This window comes from Watersipora subatra, chromosome 9 (genome assembly GCF_963576615.1).
Source record: "Watersipora subatra chromosome 9, tzWatSuba1.1, whole genome shotgun sequence".
Taxonomy (NCBI): Eukaryota; Metazoa; Bryozoa; class Gymnolaemata; order Cheilostomatida; family Watersiporidae; genus Watersipora; species Watersipora subatra.
In genome coordinates, this window is record NC_088716.1 from 57,519,074 (window position 1) to 57,536,731 (window position 17,658).

A 17,658-nucleotide genomic window follows, 5' to 3' on the forward strand; every position below is an offset into this window, starting at 1 on the left:
GCGTCCAGCCATAGCAATAAACATCTGGCTGTGACAAATATGCATGTCACTGGAATTTAACTTGCAACATTCATATCGCAAAACTTTAAACAGGCATGGTTAACCACTGGGTTAAGCTGACCTTATCCTTTGGCGATAAGGTCAGCTTATCGATAGGTCGTTAAACAGGCACGGTTAACCACTAGATTAAGCTGACCTTATCCTTTGGCGATAAGGTCGGCTTATCGATAGGTCGTTAAACAGGCACGGTTAACCACTAGATTAAGCTGACCTTATCCTTTGGCGATAAGGTCAGCTTATCGATAAATCGTTAAACAGGCACGGTTAACCACTAGGTTAAGCTGACCTTATCCTTTGGCGAAAAGGTCGGCTTATCGATAGGTCGTTAAACAGGCACGGTTGACCACTAGGTTAAGCTGACCTTATTCTTTGGCGATAAGGTCAGCTTATCGGTAAGTCGTTAAACAGGCACGGTTAACCACTAGGTTAAGCTGACCTTATCCTTTGGCGATAAGGTCAGCTTATCGATAAGGTCGATAAGCCGACCTTATCGATAATTACCTTATCTATTCTTATCGCAACTGCAGGTTGCAAGCTAAATATGTACTTTTATCATTAATTTATAGTACATTTTCCGTTTTATTTTCCGCTGAAAGTTTTTTAAAAGCTATTTCACAATCTATTGCTTATTCTCTCTAATTTGTAGTTTTTCAAATGAGCCATTTCAATTTATATGTTTCGTTTCACTCTTTAAATTCCTGGTTCTTAATAAGTGCAATCTCTAAACCTGTAAAAGCTAAAATCTTTTCACATGGACTGCTGTATTTTCTTGATTAGAAATTGCTTCTGCGTTCTCTCTCTGTTTAGTTTGACAAAGTACCATCGTGCACTCCGCTGCTATATGTTTGCACCTGTATCGAGAGACACCAGTATCGTCCATCCAACCTTTGATTACAGCGAACTTTTGCTGCAACAATACCCTTTTTGTTCACACACTTCTATGTGCTAGTTATTATTTTTGATTCAACATATTTATGACTTTTATTTTGTTTTTTTTCGGTTCATATTAATTGTATCATTATCAAATCGTTTTCATTACTTGCTATCATCTAGCCATTACTTACTAATTATTTTCCATTTAACAACTCTGCAGTAGTTTTATTTTTTCTCTTAATTTATTTGAACTGCACACACACTTTTCTCATAATATGAAGTCAAAATTTGGAATGGTAAATGTTGTATATGGTGAACAAAATTAATTTTGTGTGCAAATACTTTTTATTAGCCTGGCAGCGCCGGGCATTTAACTAGTCTTCAATAACTTGACAGATGCAGTCATAGTTGCAGCGTAATCAATATGATTATCAATTACATAATCTGATGTAGTAAATATTTTACTGCTTATTGAGCAGCGAAAAACATTGCTTGAACTTTGCTCACTGTAGCTTATACAAATTTTTCTGGAAGCATATGTCTAACGATGGTTGATATATAATCTGGGTAAAAAAAGGAAAATCAACATCAAAATGGATGTCATAAACATCCTCGAATTATGTAAAAATAATAATGTATAAAAAATCAATCTCACCGAGTACTAGCACGCAATTAAATTACCTCTTTGAACATTTAAATCCTAGTCATGTAATGTTTCATTTCATTAAATTAAAAAAAACTTTGAAAATGAACATTTAGAATCCATCCGGCTTATAATTCATCTCTAACAACTAAAGTGAAAATAAAAGAAAATGACAAAAAGATTTGAGTCGCCTGCCTCCCATTTTAGAATACTAGCCTGGCTTATCACGAAGATGTCTAGAATGTCTTTTCTGTTTCTCTCTTCTGTCGGGCAACACTTAATCTCCACCAAGATTAATTATCATCAACTGCAATCAGATATTGGAACATGGCTAATGCACTTCAGAGAATTGAAAATTTTTAATATTTTACTGTTTCATCTCCCAGTTTTATTGTTTCACTGCTAGTAATATTATTATCAGTTTACACTTGTAGTACTATGGTATAACTAGTATCACGAGCAGTACTAATAATGCAACTACTCGCGGAGTACCTCTTTTCTTGGTACTAGTGCTTCTGGTACAAATAGTATCACTTATTATCACTGTTAGTGATAATAATAGTGGTGTTAGTTACTACTACCACTGTAGTAGTGGTACGTAGTGTATCACTACTGAATAGTAGTGATACCAGCCACGCTACTAGTAATACCATCAGTGGTGCTGAAAGTAATACTGATAGAATGACTATGAGCAGATTGAACAGTTAGAAAGACACATGAGCCTCGGTATGGGGTCAGGCACCGAGAGCTAAAAACCGAACTGTGCAATGGACTTTGCTAGTTACGGACATTTCTGGTAGTAGATAATCATAAAGCTTTTCTTGTATGTGAGATTGCTCAGAATAAATGGAATCTCTATACAAATGTAGCTAAACTTAGTAAAAATAACCTCTACTAACATTCACACACACTGATAAAGTATTTTTACGGTAAGTCATCCATAGATTTACTACTAGCTATGAGTTCCTTAAAAAGTCTGGCTATTTTTAATATTCAGGAAGTTTACGATTTTCTATGGGTTTATTACATAAAAGTTAAGTGTGACATTGTAAATGGCTTCAGAAAGTTCTCTGAGTTAGAACAGATTAAAACAAAACTTTTATTTTTATGCATACAATATTTAGAAAGGAAATGAATAATTTATTTTATATTCGCTATGCAAGCTTTACACCTAGCCGTTGATGACTACATGAGTTATGACTAGAATAGAACAGCTATAAACATTAGCAGTGTGATGAGAATTGTAGAAAATATACTTCAATAATATGCTTAAAACGTGCTTACAGATTCACTGTTTCTATTAGTTATTATCGTTTTTAGATTCTAAAATACGATTATGGCTAAAATATGATAGAATGAAATTTTACACAAAAGTCTACACAATGCATTCGTATACTAAAATGAGTTAATCCTTACAAACCTATGCAAGATAATAATGTTATATATATAATTTAATTATATATATAATATAATTATATATATAATTATTATTTATGCAAGATAATAGTTAAAACTACTTACAATCATCATCAGCGATTTTAGCATTTTTTCCTACACTTTCCATTGCTTCCAGGAAATTGTCAATATTAGCCTGATATGTCCCTTCATTTGCGAGGTCATGGAACAAGGTGTTACCTAGCAAAAAAGCGAGCCATCCGGATGGTCTGTACTTTTTCTGCATTCTTACAGGCACTAAAGTCTTTTTGATCCTGTCAGCATACTCAATCTCTAACAAGGAGAAAGAACAGTACATGAGAATTAGTCATTCTGTCAGTGCTGTTAATCTCTAACAAGAAGAAAGAACATTACATGAGAATTAGTCATTCTGTCAGTGCTGTTAATCTCTAACAAGAAGAAAGAACATTACATGAGAATTAGTCATTCTGTCAGTGCTGTTAATCTCTAACAAGGAGAAAGAACAGTACATGAGGATTAGCCATCATGTCAGTGTTCACGTTCTCTAACAAGGAGAAAGAACAGTACATGAGGATTAGTCATCCTGTCAGTGCTGTTGATCTCTAACAAGGAGAAAGAACAGTACATGAGGAATAGTCATCCTGTCAGTGTTCATGTTTTCTAACAAGGAGAAAGAACAGTACATGAGAATTAGTTATTCTGTCAGTGCTGTTGATCTCTTACAAGGATATAAGACCATAAATTCAAGGTTTTCTTGAGACTAATAGGGCAGGTATTTTATTAGGTATAGAAAAAGCTCTTTTATTAAACAGATACTTAGCTCACATGCAAAAGTCCTCAGGTCAGCAAGTAACGAAGACCTTATCTAACATGAATTTTACATCTTAATTCACGCGTATATGTACACCTGTAAAATATTAACCCATCTAACATCCAACAGTATTTGTAATCCTACATTCCATAGATGTCTACTCAAAGATGTCTATAAACAAAGGAGTGATGAGCAATGATAAACCAATAGCAAAGATATATTTACTTCATAGAACTAGATAAATCTATGTTAGCCTAACACATCCTAATAACCAGGGTATGTTTTAGAATTCATCATGCGGGTGTTAGAAAAATCCAGTTAATGTAAATGCCAGGGATGGTCCTGAATAATATACAAATTAACAATCATAATAGATATAATTTTAATATAATAATTATAACATAATGATTATAATACTAAAATTATTTGTGATATTGTATAAGTTTATTTAGAGTATGTATAAGCGTAGGTATGATGTGATGTAATCGCTTTTGACTTGATAAATCAATTAGCCTGGATTACGATTAGCCCGTTGTATAAACATTATAACAATTTGTGCTCAAGTAGCTGTTTAACCGCATAAAAACTTTTCAAACACAACACGTTTGCATCAAACAAATAGTTGATGTAGATTTAGAAGATTTCTTTGCATTATAACAGGTTCAAGCTAAAAAGTGTCTTTATAAGTCAATGGAGTGCATTAACAAGAAATGAATGAAAAATCTATAGGCTATATTAATACGATGATGTCTGCGTTCCTTCACTGTGGGTCACACTTTTCGGCCACGGTTACGGTTCGACATAAAGGGTTGTTTTAAACAAGCAACATTCGCATTAGTAGACCAATGCTCTATTAGTGGATCCATACGAACACTTCTTGGTGCTTGCGAAAAACCGAGCATGTGCTCAGTCTCTGCGCTTTATTGGATTTGCTAATGATTACTCCACAAACAGAGTACTAATAAAAATGTTTTTTTTTTAAATCTTTTATCGAATGAAGTAGAACTGTTGCCCCTGACCAAGTACTCTTGAAATAGTTTTGGTTTCCAAATAGATTTCAACTCGATCTCTTTAAATGTATTGCCATCACTTTACCTTTTCTACATTTGCTATCTTCCTCGTACTTTTCTGTCAGCACTGGTACTATCACCGCTGCCTTATCGATAGCCTTCGCAATGGCCCCAACCCTGTCAGTGACTCCTGTAGATTAGATTAAAAAATTGCATGTGCAGAATTTCTGATTAATAAAAATCAAATCAAATATTTATTGGTTATATGTAAAACACGGACAGCTAATTACATTATTATTGAATATTTGAAATATAACCTTCTTGAAATGAATCCATTTAACAGTAGTGTGTCAAGGGATTGTTAGCAATGCTTTATGTGCAAAAATTATGCTTTCAGAAATCAATGCTAAACCTTGGTTTCAGATTTAGTGTAACTCAACAAAGGAAGCCAGTTATGTAAGCAATAAATGATAAGGATCTTTGAAAATGAAGGAATGTGATACAGAAATGAGGTCAGGGTGAAAATAGCTGCTCAGCTCATCAGGCACTCAGGTAAATGGTGATTTCCAATGTCAGCACTAGAGTTGCCTATGCAGTTCGGAGGCAAGCGGAAAGCAATTAGCATTAGCAAGCGGAAATCCTACTCTTACTAGAGGGCTGCAGAAAAAGAGGGAGAAAGAGGGGGAGGAAAGAGAGTGAGGGGGAGAGAGAGGGAGAGAAAGAGGGAAAGAGGAGAGGGAGAAAAAAGGAGAGAGAGAATAATGAGGGGGAGAGAGAAGAGGAGAGAGACAGGGGAGGGGGGAGAGAAGGAGAGAGAGAAGGAGGAGAAAAGAGAGAGGGAGAGGAGGAAGAGAAGGAAAAGAGGAGGGAGAGAGGGAGAGAAAAGAGGAGGGAAAAAGGGAGAGGAGAGAGGGGAGAGAGAGAAAGAGAGAAATAAATGCACAGCTGCAAGTCATACTTTCGTCAAGCTGCTCCTCGTCGAACCAAACTCTGTATCTCTCTCTTTTTAACCTTCTCCTGAAGGTTCTCAAATCATCAAGAATACTCGGCTCATATGTGAAGAGAATGTGCTCTCGTGGTCTTTCGTTGGCTGTTGTTACAAATAATACTTTATTCAACATACTTGTAATGAAATTGAGACATTTCTGATTTTATTTCTGTTTGAATGCTGACATGTGCATCAGGATTTGCAACTGCTCTTGCAATTCAATTTTATCATATACAGACGAAACAAAAACTTTGTGTCGACAAAGCTATAGAAAGTTAGCAGTAGTTTATCATTGGCAGATTTCATTGAGTTATTACAGCTGTGGCATAACCAGACAGTAGCAGATTCCAAGAGTTGAATCACGTGATCAATAACATAATTTAAAAAACAACTTCTGTTTGAAATGAAACTCTTGCCAATAAAGCAATCTATATATTTCTCAAAGTTGGTTGTATGTGTGTATGCGTGTCCAGCTATAGCTAATAAAATCTTGAAATTGATATTCTGCGTCCTGATGGATTTGAACTCATATCATAGAGATCACTACTGTAAGTTTAAATTCCAGGCGCTCTACCACTGAGCCATACAAAGCATAAAAATTTAAGAAGTTATCATTAACCATATACCAGTAATAAGCACGCTAATTATTTTAGCAATGCACCCATGTCTTACGATGCCCCTGTTAAAAAATATTTTTGTAGGGTTCAATTACTATATTTGGGGTCAAGGCCAATTATTCTCACGAGGACAATTATATTATCTCTGGAAAAAGAACCTCGACATTCTCTCTCCGTTCGGTCAGACAATGACAGTACGATATCTCCTTTTTACATTTGTACAAGTATCAAGAGGTACCAGTATCGAGAGGAACCAGTATCGTCATAGTCAAAATTTTGATGGATAGTCTCTGCTGGAACAGTAAACTTTTTTATACACACATTTTTATGCAAGATTTGCTATTATTAATTCAACATATTCAGATTATATTTTTGTTTTCTCATTTCATGTTTATTGTATCATTACTAAATCATCCTTTATTGTGATCTTAGCAAAACTGACTTAATTTAGCTATTATTTGCTGATTATTTCACATTTATATCTAAACCCTTTTATAGTTGTTTAATTTTTTTAATTTACTTGACCTGCACAAAACATTTTTTCATGATATGAAGTTTGAAAGTTACAGCTGTTTGACAAAGTTTGATAAACTTTACGGTTGTTTCTATTTTCTCTTATTTTATTTCAACTACACAAAACACTTTTCTCATGAAATGTAGTTTGAAAGTTAGAATGACAAATGTTGTTATATGTTAAATACAAATTAATTTTCTGACCAAAAACTCTTTTATTACCCGGGTAACGTCGAGTAGCAAAGCTAGTGTTGTGTTGTATAAGAGTGTTACTGGTTTTAATGCTACCAAAGCTTACCTCTAGCTTCGTCCATCATGTCTATGTGAAGGTCCTCTACTACTTGGTTAGCCCGCTCTGGAGGCTCATGCCAACCAGACCTGTCTACATCATCTACAGTAGCTACAAAATACTCATTTAATCAAATACTGATATAATTGTACAGACGTGGCAGAACATATTTGGAACAGCCAGAAAATTGCATCAGAGCGATTCTGACACTGACTGCCTGAATCTAACATTTAAATCATCATGATTTCACCGCACCATCATTATTATTGGTTTTATTGTAGTATAATGCTGAGTAGCCATTATCTGTCATGGCCATAATATGATTCTGAGTAGCCATTATCTGTCATGGCCATAATATGATTCTGAGTAGCCATTATCTGTCATGAGTCATGACATGAGTCATGACCCTAATATAATACTGAGTGCCCATTATTTGCCATCACCATAATACATTACTGAGTGGCCATTATCTGTCATGGCCATAATATGATTCTGAGTAGCCATTATCTGTCATGAGTCATGACATGAGTCATGACCCTAATATAATACTGAGTGCCCATTATTTGCCATCACCATAATACATTACTGAGTGGCCATTATCTGTCATGGCCATAATATGATTCTGAGTAGCCATTATCTGTCATGAGTCATGACATGAGTCATGACCCTAATATAATACTGAGTGCCCATTATTTGCCATCACCATAATACATTACTGAGTGGCCATTATCTGTCATGACCATAATATAATACTAAGTGGCCATCGTCTGTCTTGATCATAATATAATACTGAGCGACCATTATCTGCCATGGCATAATATACCTAATAATTTGATGACAATTCCTGACTGCTGCAAACTCAAGGTTTTGCCACAGTAGTCCAATTCATACAAGTATGCATGCACTCATGCAGTAGAATTAGTTATTTGGAGAAAGTTATTTGAAACTGTTCAATTGGAACTCACAGCGAAAGTTTCCGGCACCGATCGTCACTCCCGTGCTGTCAAACATTTTTTTCTGTCCTTCAGAGAGTTGATTGTATTCTGCAGTGTTTAGGTTTCCATCATCATCAATGGCATTAGGTGGAGAAGAACAACCACACTTGTAACACGCACTAAAAAGCATTACATCATTTATACATGTAGATAGCTGATGCAAAGTTAGGTATACTATCTCAGATTTGTGCTCTAGGAAACCATTTCCTGAACTTTACAATTAATAATTATTTGTGTACAATATGCAAACAGTGTATATTATGGCTTGTTTAGCACACTATCTACTAGACCAGATAGCAGTCGGTCTCTTTTTTTTCACCATAAAGAGCAATATTGGTTCTTTAGAAAGTTAAAACATCTATGATACATGGAAGAAGAATTGGCTAAAACTACATCTACAAAAACCGATAAAAACGGTTTAAGATGTTGCTAAAACAAGTATCTTCTAGTTTCACCAATGATTAAATTACTAAACTCTTAGCATTAGTAGCTTAAACTGATATAAAAAAAAGAAGCTTATAACAATTTATCTTTATAAAATGTGTTTCAATGTGATTCGGACCATGAAAAATTGCCAATACACCAGGTTAAAACTTGCAGCACATCAATGTGATTTAACCATGAGAACTAGTGCTATATGACCACTTGTAACTAGCAAGTTTCACAGAACTTACCAGTATTATAGTATCCGCCTGTTTTTTTTTATATACATATGTATCTAACACTCATTTTTGTTTGGCAAATTTGAAAACTATTGTCCAAAATTTTAGTTAACTGTATATTTTGGTGCTTCAATTGGGCTTCCTATTTGTTAACTAACGTTCAGTAAGTACTGACTAATATTTTAGAGTCTCGACTATCTGCCAAATCAGCATTACTGGCTGAGTCAGCTGTATCGGCTGCCATCTGCCGATACTGGCTGGCTACCTGCCGGCTTCATTGTATATAAAAAGGTCCCAAAACTAGAGGAGGACACGACCGGTACTAAAGAAAGTCACGGATTAGAATCTGATTTATATAATTGTACTCCAGGTTTAAGACTATTTTATCATCAATAAATGATTTTGCGCAAGTGCACAGTTGAATAGAAAAAGTCTAGCAGTTGCATCTTCATTATAAATATAAACAAATGTAAGTACCCTTTCACTATAATATTGACACAATAGAAGTTGAATAAATGATTGAAAATGGTTAAAAAACAGATTTTCAATCAAAATGATTATTTTATAGTAAAAAAAAGCCACTCCAACTTTATTTTTATATTTATTTTACAATTTTTATCAACAATTTATTTATTTTTATTCTCTCTGACCTTTACCCAAGTGCACAAAACACTAAATATTATAACCTGTAGACACTCTCAGAAACTAAGCTGTACAATGATGTATAGGTTGGCATGGCCGAATTTAAAGGAGATTGTATAATGGCAGTATTTAATGAGATAGTATGGTGTATATATATAGGTATAAGTTTTTATTGGCATCAGTAACTATCAACAAAATGATGTTTTTTGTTACATACAAAAACAATGAAAAGGCAAAAATAAAGAATTATTAAGTGAGTTGAAAAAACATGTTTAAAAAGTTGATAATCTGATAGCAGAGCGGAGGAGTCCGACTAGTAAACTGTAGGTTGTAGTAACAAAAGTTCATAAACTGAAACATACGATGGTAAATGTAGTTTGTTGGTGTCACAGTTGTCAGTTTGACAGAATGTCAGTTTGTTGGTGGTGGTTTTGTTGGTATAGAAAATGATGTTTTCCCTATTCCATACAGTACACATATTCTATATATTCTATATAATCTATATATTTTATAAATTCTACATACTTTATATATTCTATATATTTTATATACTCTATATATTTTATATATTCTATATATTTATTCCATATACTTTATATATTCTATATATTTTTATATTCTATATATTTTTTATATTCTATATATTTTATATATTCTATATATTTTATATATTCTATATATTTTATATATTCTATATATTTTATATATTCTATATATTTTATATATTCCATATACTTTATATATTCTATATATTTTTCTATTCTATATATTTTTTATATTCTATATATTCTATACTTTACAGTTGCAAAATCTGTTTGTAAGTTTTTTACGGACACCCTTTCTAGTCCGCTCTCGTTAAGTACTCTGATAATATTAACATCAACAACTTTAATTTTGCATTTATGTGACCAGAAGAGCAATCATTATACTGACAGCTAATGGTGAGAATGTATGACCAGAAGAGCAATCATTATACTGACAGCTAATGGTGAGAATGTATGACCAGAAGAGCAATCATTATACTGACAGCTAATGGTGAGAATGTATGACCAGAAGAGCAATCATTATACTGACAGCTAATGGTGAGAATGTATGACCAGAAGAGCAATCATTATACTGACAGCTAATGGTGAGAATGTATGACCAGAAGAGCAATCATTATACTGACAGCTAATGGTGAGAATGTATGACCAGAAGAGCAATCATTATACTGACAGCTAATGGTGAGAATGTATGACCAGAAGAGCAATCATTATACTGACAGCTAATGGTGAGAATGTATGACCAGAAGAGCAATCATTATACTGACAGCTAATGGTGAGAATGTATGACCAGAAGAGCAATCATTATACTGACAGCTAATGGTGAGAATGTATGACCAGAAGAGCAATCATTATACTGACAGCTAATGGTGAGAATGTATGACCAGAAGAGCAATCATTATACTGACAGCTAATGGTGAGAATGTATGACCAGAAGAGCAATCATTATACTGACAGCTAATGGTGAGAATGTATGACCAGAAGAGCAATCATTATACTGACAGCTAATGGTGAGAATGTATGACCAGAAGAGCAATCATTATACTGACAGCTAATGGTGAGAATGTATGACCAGAAGAGCAATCATTATACTGACAGCTAATGGTGAGAATGTATGACCAGAAGAGCAATCATTATACTGACAGCTAATGGTGAGAATGTATGACCAGAAGAGCAATCATTATACTGACAGCTAATGGTGAGAATGTATGACCAGAAGAGCAATCATTATACTGACAGCTAATGGTGAGAATGTATGACCAGAAGAGAAATCATTATACTGACAGCTAATGGTGAGAATGTATGACCAGAAGAGCAATCATTATACTGACAGCTAATGGTGAGAATGTATGACCAGAAGAGCAATCATTATACTGACAGCTAATGGTGAGAATGTATGACCAGAAGAGCAATCATTATACTGACAGCTAATGGTGAGAATGTATGACCAGAAGAGCAATCATTATACTGACAGCTAATGGTGAGAATGTATGACCAGAAGAGCAATCATTATACTGACAGCTAATGGTGAGAATGTATGACCAGAAGAGAAATCATTATACTGACAGCTAATGGTGAGAATGTATGACCAGAAGAGCAATCATTATACTGACAGCTAATGGTGAGAATGTATGACCAGAAGAGCAATCATTATACTGACAGCTAATGGTGAGAATGTATGACCAGAAGAGAAATCATTATACTGACAGCTAATGGTGAGAATGTATGACCAGAAGAGCAATCATTATACTGACAGCTAATGGTGAGAATGTATGACCAGAAGAGCAATCATTATACTGACAGCTAATGGTGAGAATGTATGACCAGAAGAGCAATCATTATACTGACAGCTAATGGTGAGAATGTATGACCAGAAGAGCAATCATTATACTGACAGCTAATGGTGAGAATGTATGACCAGAAGAGCAATCATTATACTGACAGCTAATGGTGAGAATGTATGACCAGAAGAGCAATCATTATACTGACAGCTAATGGTGAGAATGTATGACCAGAAGAGCAATCATTATACTGACAGCTAATGGTGAGAATGTATGACCAGAAGAGCAATCATTATACTGACAGCTAATGGTGAGAATGTATGACCAGAAGAGCAATCATTATACTGACAGCTAATGGTGAGAATGTATGACCAGAAGAGCAATCATTATACTGACAGCTAATGGTGAGAATGTATGACCAGAAGAGCAATCATTATACTGACAGCTAATGGTGAGAATGTATGACCAGAAGAGCAATCATTATACTGACAGCTAATGGTGAGAATGTATGACCAGAAGAGCAATCATTATACTGACAGCTAATGGTGAGAATGTATGACCAGAAGAGAAATCATTATACTGACAGCTAATGGTGAGAATGTATGACCAGAAGAGCAATCATTATACTGACAGCTAATGGTGAGAATGTATGACCAGAAGAGCAATCATTATACTGACAGCTAATGGTGAGAATGTATGACCAGAAGAGCAATCATTATACTGACAGCTAATGGTGAGAATGTATGACCAGAAGAGAAATCATTATACTGACAGCTAATGGTGAGAATGTATGACCAGAAGAGCAATCATTATACTGACAGCTAATGGTGAGAATGTATGACCAGAAGAGCAATCATTATACTGACAGCTAATGGTGAGAATGTATGACCAGAAGAGCAATCATTATACTGACAGCTAATGGTGAGAATGTATGACCAGAAGAGCAATCATTATACTGACAGCTAATGGTGAGAATGTATGACCAGAAGAGCAATCATTATACTGACAGCTAATGGTGAGAATGTATGACCAGAAGAGCAATCATTATACTGACAGCTAATGGTGAGAATGTATGACCAGAAGAGCAATCATTATACTGACAGCTAATGGTGAGAATGTATGACCAGAAGAGCAATCATTATACTGACAGCTAATGGTGAGAATGTATGACCAGAAGAGCAATCATTATACTGACAGCTAATGGTGAGAATGTATGACCAGAAGAGAAATCATTATACTGACAGCTAATGGTGAGAATGTATGACCAGAAGAGCAATCATTATACTGACAGCTAATGGTGAGAATGTATGACCAGAAGAGCAATCATTATACTGACAGCTAATGGTGAGAATGTATGACCAGAAGAGCAATCATTATACTGACAGCTAATGGTGAGAATGTATGACCAGAAGAGCAATCATTATACTGACAGCTAATGGTGAGAATGTATGACCAGAAGAGCAATCATTATACTGACAGCTAATGGTGAGAATGTATGACCAGAAGAGAAATCATTATACTGACAGCTAATGGTGAGAATGTATGACCAGAAGAGCAATCATTATACTGACAGCTAATGGTGAGAATGACTAATAATGTAGGTAGCTGATAGATGAACTTGCACCAAATTTTAGTAGATTTCATAAGACATTATCGGTATTGTTTTATTATTTGTGATTGTTTCCTTATGTTTGAGGTGATGTGACTTCCGAGATGTTTATAGATTAGAAACGACAAAACTTTATGACAGTTGAAACCCTCATATCATACAAAAAAAGTATTAAAGAGATCGACAGAATGAAGACGCATAACGCTTCAACTTGGACACAACAGCCAATATCAACTGAGCAACGATAGCAACTAGTGACGTTATGACTTCATGTATTTTTCTTCTGAACATTTTAACCACTGAGTTTTGTTGAACTCAATTTTGAAATTGCTGAAAATTGCGAATGATAGAAAAATACGGATACTTTCTGATGAAATCTAGTAAAATTTGGTGAAGTTGATCTTTTTAATAGAAAATAGCCCCAAACCGTTAGCTGGTGAAACTTGCCACTATTATTGAGTTCAACTAGCAAAATAGTTGGGCGTCATTCAGCGGTGAAGGTATTATATAAAGCTAAAGTTTCAGTTTTACATTGAACAATGGTAAGTGAGCAATTCCAAAACATCTATATAAAGTCAATTAAGGCTTCTCAATGCGCTAGGGTCAGCATTACAAAGTACAGCACAAATACATAGAAATATATACAAAGCATGCAAGAATAAAACAATAAAATAGTATTTACCTTTCTGGAGTCATACAGAGCTTAACTATGTAAGCCCCAACACTACATAGCAGCACTCCACCAGCCACGGCTCCGATGTAGATATATGTGGCATCTAAAAATACGAAACAGAAATTTTTGCGATAGCGTTGACAACTGTGAAAGTCACACTCGAAGGTAAACTTGCACAAAATGTTAGTAGATTTTATCAGAAAGTATCAGTATTTTTTATCATTTGTGATTGTTTTTGATGTTTGAGATGATCCGACTGTCAGGATGTTTCAAGATTAAAATTGACAAAACTTGATCAAGGTTAAAACGCTCAGACTACATGAAAGTACGATTATGACATCTATAGCTGCGGAGAAGCCGAATAGAATAGAGACGCGTAATGCCACAGCTCAACTTGATGGCTTATATCAACTATAATAGCAATGATAACAACTACTGACATAATTGTATTTATTATTCTATTTCTCTTTTGAGCTTTTTGATGACGATCAAGTTTTGTACATTTTAATCTTGAAACAATTGGCAGTCAGATTACCTAAAACAGCAGACAAAATCAGAAATTAGAAGAAAATGCTGATAGTTTATGATAAAATTCACTACAATTTTATGTAAGTTCTTCTTTAACCTTACTGACTTCAGCTATTAGCCATCCCAATCATTACGTTTCTAAAATCACGTAAAGATACATAGAAATATTTATGAGTATTAACATATTTAGTGCGTAATATAAATTTTTAATGCTAATCATACTTTCAAAAATGGATGGAGGATATTAATGTAAAAGTTCAAAGTTAATTGTAACCTAAAACTAAATTTGAAATTTCTTGTTTTTAAAACTTGGTTACGCAGAGCAAGCTAAAAAATAGTCTATCATCCGCGTTGTGACAGCGCTAAGCAAGTGCTCTAACTTCTCTTCACACACACTTACATTGTTGAAAGAATGGAAGACTGGTTGTAGAATCATCTGTAAAAAGACAATATATATACTTGTTGAATTTCCAACTTTAACAGATCGCATGTTTATTAATGACAATTACAGTTTCTACGACTAAATTGAAACTTTTTCTTTCAGAGACCTTCGTAGTTTAATATTACATGAAAAGAAAATATGATAGAAGGCAATGCTCTTTCAAGTTTTGCAGAATAGAAAATGATAAATCTATATAGCATCAAGATTAGGTATAGAGTGTTTCTCACCCAGCAAAGCAGCGGTGTAACTCACCCTGTGCTTTGGCTTGATCTGCGTGTAGAATGACCTACCAAAGAGTAATGTATACGTAATAGTATTTTGTTTTGTTTAATTTCGCAGTGATCGTAAACAAAATGAAATTATTAATAAAAAAGTAAAAATACACATGTAAATATTTTATTAATTATTAGCCATAAAAGTAGTGATTCAGATCCCAATGCACAATAGCATGACTAATCAAGGTGCTGGAGCTGAAGGTCAGCAAATGGCATAGAAACAATATAGAGCAGCATCAATATAAAGCAACATGGTAAAAGCTAGGATTATCAGTTGTACAGCCTATTGATTATAACACTTGGTTAATAGCAATTTAACCACTGATATTTCCATCCAATAGTCTATGAGGTTTCAAGTAGCAACCTTTCACTTTTGCAGAATCTAACCTAAGCATACAAAATTAAAAACCTTTTCATTAAACCGAAGAACACTTTGAGCATATATTCATGAATGAATGCACAAAATAAATATGCCAAGACGAGAGCATCACTACCAGGGTGAGACTTACCACTAATAAAGATGACAGCATCGAGCTTATAGCAGCGGGTTGAGCAGCCATCTTTAAAGGTCCTTGAGCAATAGCCTGCTTAAACAACTCTATTGCATGCCAGTTATTCATTCATTGCTTGTGTAACAGGAAGCGTCTCTCTTGGCGACGTCTATACTACTGAGCTTTTTAAAGCTCTCATTGTCCGCATGAAAAATCAATACGACTAGATGTTGATCAATGCAAAATATTGCGCAACAATAGTCTGGCTGCAGCCGGTTCATACTTGGATTGACTGAGGAATGCTGGAATCGAACAACTCGCACTGTACACGTGAACAGTGACCATCTGATTGATATTCTGTAGACTGGTCAGTTTATTTCCAATTGTATTACTATCTACACAGGCAAATGCTTGAGACCAACATGTGTGTTGATATGCTTGGTAGACGTTTCTAATGTTCTCAAAGTTCGTTCCACCATGTTGTCATTTGATATCAGCTCAAAAGAGCAGCCTAATGATTTAAAACACCTCACCTGCAAACGACAGGTTGTGGTTTCACTTCCAAAAACACGCTGATGGTGTCAGGAATGGCATCCAACCCTAAAATTACTCTCTGCAACTAGTCATGTCTCCAAACGTTGAGATTCTCTTGCCACTGGACTCAGATGTGTTCAGCCAAGATCCCAGAACCATTGTTTATGCAACATTTCTTTTAGACAGAGCAATGTTGCACAAACAATGCACAACCTCTGCTTGCAGTAAGCCAAGCAGTCGGCTAACCTTTGCATTATCGCATTGCTGTATGAAAAACACTATATATCTGGTATTGATGCTATATAGTTTTATTGTTTTTCTTGCGACGAATTGAACTTGAGAAAGTATTGCTTTTAATCTTGTTTTATTTTTATATAATATTAAACTTCTAAATTCTCAGAAAGAATAAAGTTACAATTCATTTTTGAGATTTCTTGTTGTTATTATCTTAATTTTTTATAGCCTCTGCTTGCAGTAAGCTAAGCAGAAATTTAGATCTTGCGCCATCTTATACTCACTCATATCTCACTTATATCTCACAATCGATCTTCGGGGGTTTGCTCACACATCGTATTGCCTCATATACCATCATCGCCTTCCATCGCCTGATATTGCTTATGATAAACACAATTTTAATGCATTGATAACTTACTGACAACCATAAACCCATTTTGAAAGAGTTATTTTGTGTGACTAGTATACCTTAACAGGTCAATTGTGATAAGCTTGAAGTGTCTAACCACTTTAGTCAGCTACAGCAAGATCAGAAGTTCTTAACTCGAGTTCTATCAAACTCAAGGAGTTGGTGAGTCAGCCAAAAGGATTTAATGGAGGCCAAGACACAGAAGTGGTTTCTCAAAGGTAATAGCACCCTGATTTGCAAGGATATGTCTTTATGGAAATAAATGTAATTTGTTATTGGTTCATGCATTGCATGGGTTTTGTTCTCTGAACACAGGGATGTTAATGCGCGGTTCATTTTGTGCAACAGTAAAACAAAACATCCAGAATGTAAAAACATCACCTGTTATTTTTCAATAAAGAAGGGTTTGGCAAAAATGCCCATGCAACTGGCGGGGTTCAGTACAATCGGCAAGGCTTAGAACCTCTGAGCTACATGGAAAAGTATCAAAAATAGTTCAGAAATTATTGTAGAGGAAATGCTCCCCTATATGTGCACACCTAGCAGCCCCTATAACAGTATGATGATATCCCTTGCAGAACTCCAACCAATTCTTGAGAGTAATATTCAATGAATTGTGTA

General features: G+C 34.8%; 1 protein-coding gene across 1 annotated transcript; it reads right to left on the reverse strand.

The window, feature by feature from the left end:
• Nucleotides 1-1,704: 1,704 nt before the first annotated feature.
• Nucleotides 1,705-15,929, reverse strand: LOC137405271 (uncharacterized). The gene is made up of 9 exons (XM_068091498.1): nucleotides 15,879-15,929; nucleotides 15,347-15,380; nucleotides 14,134-14,227; nucleotides 8,186-8,334; nucleotides 7,230-7,331; nucleotides 5,772-5,903; nucleotides 4,899-5,003; nucleotides 3,098-3,304; nucleotides 1,705-1,883 (listed from the first exon to the last, which is right to left on the reverse strand). The coding sequence occupies exons 1-9, from the start codon at nucleotides 15,927-15,929 to the stop codon at nucleotides 1,870-1,872; spliced, it is 888 nt and encodes a 295-aa protein (XP_067947599.1). The 3' UTR covers nucleotides 1,705-1,869.
• Between the last annotated feature and the right edge of the window lie 1,729 nt (nucleotides 15,930-17,658).